The sequence below is a fragment of the Cyclopterus lumpus genome, chromosome 19, assembly GCF_009769545.1.
Source record: "Cyclopterus lumpus isolate fCycLum1 chromosome 19, fCycLum1.pri, whole genome shotgun sequence".
NCBI lineage: Eukaryota > Metazoa > Chordata > Actinopteri > Perciformes > Cyclopteridae > Cyclopterus > Cyclopterus lumpus.
Window position 1 is genome coordinate 16,816,658 of NC_046984.1, and position 5,000 is coordinate 16,821,657.

At 39.2% G+C, this 5,000-nt stretch overlaps 1 protein-coding gene across 2 annotated transcripts in view; it reads left to right on the forward strand.

Moving 5' to 3' along the window:
* Positions 1–1,620: 1,620 nt before the first annotated feature.
* Positions 1,621–5,000, forward strand: part of LOC117748737 (calcium-binding and coiled-coil domain-containing protein 2-like) — an 8,160-nt gene continuing 4,780 nt past the window's right edge. For both annotated transcript variants that reach the window (XM_034558781.1, XM_034558782.1), the window contains exons 1-3: positions 1,621–1,730; positions 2,170–2,340; positions 4,270–4,366. In XM_034558781.1, coding sequence (XP_034414672.1) covers positions 2,176–2,340; positions 4,270–4,366 — 262 coding nt within the window. In that variant the 5' untranslated portion in view covers positions 1,621–1,730; positions 2,170–2,175. The remainder of the gene's footprint in view (positions 1,731–2,169; positions 2,341–4,269; positions 4,367–5,000) is intronic.

Genomic DNA, 5,000 nt, shown 5'->3' on the forward strand with positions numbered 1-5,000 from the left:
ATTATTATTATTTTTTTCTTTCTTTTCCCTTTTTTAACTTTATTATTGTCTGACAAACTTAACATTTGTATGTATGTATAATGTTAATATATCTAAATGACTAAAAATGTAAGTAAAAAAACAACAACATAATTTAAAGATAAATATGGTAAACAACAACAAACAGATAACAGTACTTTAAAACAAGTATATATTATAAGATAAAAGTGTATTTTAATGAGAAATTAAAAGATGTGCAAGGTTGTTGAAGATGTCATGTTATCGCAGCTTTCAGAGATAATAATTAAAATCAAACAAAACAAATGTTTTCGGCGTTAACAATCAACCCTTGACATTGAGATGTATCATACAATCACTACGTTCACAAGATGTATTTATTTTCAAAGTAGATTAAACCTTGGTATTGTTGAAAGGACATAACATCTAAAAACTGTCAGATGTTTTTCAACGTTACGCAATAGGTTTTACACGATCTATTTTAAGCATGGGTGTACCATTTTTGCAAAATTATAACTTATTTATATACATTTAACACAAAATATGTTTTGTTGTAAAGACTGGGAGAAATGATAAACACCATCAAGGGACAGCAGTGAAATTCATAATAAAAGTTGTGAATATATTTTTCGAACGTGTTATTGATCAAATAAATAAATCTGAATTCAAAGTGTAAATCCACACTAAAGAGACGTAGCTCTGCTCTCTGTGGTCTGATCTGTGTCGGCATGTGGCACCTTCATAGCCACACCCTTCTCCCAACAGGTATATTGTGTGATAAAGAAACACCTGCTGTATGACAGCATTATTATCAAAGAGGCTGTATTTTCATGGGTATGTGAACAACTCACTTTAAAGATATAAACATGCATAAATAATAATAAACATAATACTATATCAGCCATGTGCTAATTATTATGTAAATCCTATATTTGGATTTGTTAATATTTTTATTTTAATAACCTTAAAGTCCGTTTCCAACTAAAAAGTGCCCAAATTCGTATATGGCTGATGTGTAACCAACATAAGACTGAGTTCTAAACTGATGAATATCAAAGTGTGTCTTATACTTAAGCCTAAAACTATTATAATGATTATTATATTATTATATTACATATTTAATGAACAGGATGTGTTCAATGTCGAAATGAATTTAGCTCCCTCTTGTGCTTTTATGTCTCACTGCAGAGGAGAGGAAAGAAGAGTTTTATTTAATTGGCCTACATTACCCACAATGCAGCACCCAGAACGTAACTTCTGATGCCTTTACGGACAATCGGAGATAAGGCAGCAATGTCGCTGATTTGATGAAAAATAAAATAAAAAAAGTACAAGGGGGAGTTTGTTGTCCAGATATAAGATAATAAATGTATGTGCTACAGTTTTAATACAAAGTGTGAAAGAGATCAAATATATAAATTGAAAAATAAAAGATCAGTAAGGCGTGAATTAAAATGTATATCATTATGTGTACTATACATTACAGTAAGGATCGTATTTATATGAACAGGTAAAGCCTTTTTTCCAAACGCCGTTAAATGATTTAAATGTAATGGTATACTCACGTTGGGATGTCAAAGAAGATCGGGCTGAACGTCTTTAAAAGCACCGGACTACTTTACGTCACCGAAGAGTGCCGCTGTATAAATATCCGAGGAGCACCTGAACGCAGCAGCTGCTGACAAGCGGAGCTGGCGGTTGATGTCCGCGCAGTGACGAGTGACGACCAACGTGTGAGTTTAACGTCTTTATCCCGACATTTATTCTCAAATGTAGCTAGTTAGGTTTGTTGCCACTTCCGGTGGCAAAAACAACGTTTTCTATTAGACATTAACATTATATAACGTCTCTGGTGAGCACTCTTCTGCCAGCTTACTTTCGGTTTCTCTATGTTGATAAGTAACATGCCCTTTAAAGTTTAAAAGGTGTTATACAACCGACTAAAAGTCATCTCCATGTCGTTTTAACTTAAAGTTTCGCCATTTTCAGCGCTGGAAAAAGAAAGGTGTTTTTCATTTAATTATGAGATATTATATAACCTAGGTGCGCAACTTACAACAACAACAACAACAACAGGAAGATGAAAGCTAATAAAGAAACACCGGAGCCGCTTTCTGTCACATGCCCTGCGGTCCGTTTCATCCTCCGTGACTATGTGTTTACTGGCTGCAGCTCAGCATGGACAGCCCCAAAGAGGCGGCCATGCCCGCAGCACGCATCTTCTCCCAGGTGGTGTTCACCGACCCCCCGCACTCCTACCCGCCCGTCAGCCCCGTCACCTGCAGCTACACCCACACACCCGCTTTCCAGCCGAGCCCCCGGGACTGGGTGGGCATGTTTAAGGTGAGGACACTATGTCATGAGGTGGGCGTGTTTAAGGTAGGACACTGTCATGAGGTGGGCGTGTTTAAGGTGAGGACACTATGTCATGAGGTGGGCGTGTTTAAGGTAGGACACTGTCATGAGGTGGGCGTGTTTAAGGTAGGACACTGTCATGAGGTGGGCGTGTTTAAGGTAGGACACTGTCATGAGGTGGGCATGTTTAAGGTGAGGACACTATGTCATGAGGTGGGCATGTTTAAGGTGAGGACACTGTCATGAGGTGGGCGTGTTTAAGGTAGGACACTATGTCATGAGGTGGGCATGTTTAAGGTGAGGACACTATGTCATGAGGTGGGCGTGTTTAAGGTGAGGACACTATGTCATGAGGTGGGCATGTTTAAGGTGAGGACACTATGTCATGAGGTGGGCGTGTTTAAGGTGAGGACACTATGTCATGAGGTGGGCGTGTTTAAGGTGAGGACACTATGTCATGAGGTGGGCGTGTTTAAGGTAGGACACTGTCATGAGGTGGGCGTGTTTAAGGTGAGGACACTGTCATGAGGTGGGCGTGTTTAAGGTAGGACACTGTCATGAGGTGGGCGTGTTTAAGGTGAGGACACTATGTCATGAGGTGGGCGTGTTTAAGGTGAGGACACTATGTCATGAGGTGGGCGTGTTTAAGGTGAGGACACTGTCATGAGGTGGGCGTGTTTAAGGTAGGACACTGTCATGAGGTGGGCGTGTTTAAGGTGAGGACACTATGTCATGAGGTGGGCATGTTTAAGGTGAGGACACTATGTCATGAGGTGGGCGTGTTTAAGGTGAGGACACTATGTCATGAGGTGGGCGTGTTTAAGGTAGGACACTGTCATGAGGTGGGCGTGTTTAAGGTGAGGACACTATGTCATGAGGTGGGCGTGTTTAAGGTAGGACACTATGTCATGAGGTGGGCGTGTTTAAGGTGAGGACACTATGTCATGAGGTGGGCGTGTTTAAGGTAGGACACTGTCATGAGGTGGGCATGTTTAAGGTGAGGACACTGTCATGAGGTGGGCGTGTTTAAGGTAGGACACTGTCATGAGGTGGGCGTGTTTAAGGTGAGGACACTGTCATGAGGTGGGCGTGTTTAAGGAGAGGACACTATGTCATGAGGTGGGCGTGTTTAAGGTGAGGACACTATGTCATGAGGTGGGCGTGTTTAAGGTGAGGACACTATGTCATGAGGTGGGCGTGTTTAAGGTGAGGACACTGTCATGAGGTGGGCGTGTTTAAGGTAGGACACTGTCATGAGGTGGGCGTGTTTAAGGTGAGGACACTATGTCATGAGGTGGGCGTGTTTAAGGTGAGGACACTATGTCATGAGGTGGGCGTGTTTAAGGTGAGGACACTATGTCATGAGGTGGGCGTGTTTAAGGTGAGGACACTATGTCATGAGGTGGGCGTGTTTAAGGTGAGGACACTATGTCATGAGGTGGGCGTGTTTAAGGTGAGGACACTATGTCATGAGGTGGGCGTGTTTAAGGTGAGGACACTGTCATGGGAAAGCTACTCTGAATAATAACTCACAAAGTATCTTCTCTCAAAATAACTACTTATCTCCAAAATAGTGACTTTAGTATCTCAAAATATCGACTTTTATAAAAAAAATAGTGACTATCTAAAAAATAGTATATTTTTTATTTTTAGATACATAGTATCTCAAAATAATGACATAGTATCTCACAATAATGACTTAGTATCTCAAAGTAATGACTTATATAAAGAAAGAAGGACTTATCTAAAAAATACTGAGTTAGTATCTTGAAATAATGACTTAGTATCTCAACATAATGATATAGTATTTTTCTTAATCTTTAGTATTTTGTGAGAAACATTCTTATCGTGACATACAGGATCTTTTTTTGGATCACATGCCCCCTATGAGGTTTGTCTTAACCTTTTCTTGAACAGGTGGGGTGGAGCACCACCAAGGACTACCACACCTTCGTGTGGGTGGAGTCTTGTCTGGATGTGGTCGGGTCCGCCACCAGGCAGGCTGTTTTTAAAGGTAAGAAGTATAGTTTCACTATTCACGTTTTGTAAAATGAGTTTTGATCCATCATCTGATCAGATGAGAAGTGAACTTCTTAAAATAAAGTGGCGTTTACTTTGCGACGCGTCATTTCAGTTCATGTCCTTCGATGCGGACTTTGACTTCACAGCAGATTGCTTCATAATGAGTTTGTTTAGAGAGGCCCGAAGGAGTGAAAGTATCCATCATTTCACAAGAAAAAAGACAAAATGAATATAATTTTATATAACTTTTACAATAATCCCTTTATTAATCCTGTGATCTGTCTCGGGACATTCAGATTGTGAAGTGCTAGTAATATTTAGTTATTTTACAACTGCCTCAAAAGAGCACTTATTTCAAATTTAGCTTGTTTTTTTAGTATTTATTCATTCAATAATTATTTTAAAGAGTAGGGTTGTTGAAATACTTTTTATTCAAAGAATTTTTAATTTAAAAAAAGTTATTTAATTGGCAGAAAATAAATCAGCAACAATTGTAATAATCAGTTCATCTTTTCAGTTTACCAAAAAAATGCCAAACAATTATATTTTGTCTTGTTCTCAAATGGGATCATTTACTTCTTTTCTCTTTCTTATAAGACATAAAGAGGAGTTTTGAGTAATTAGAA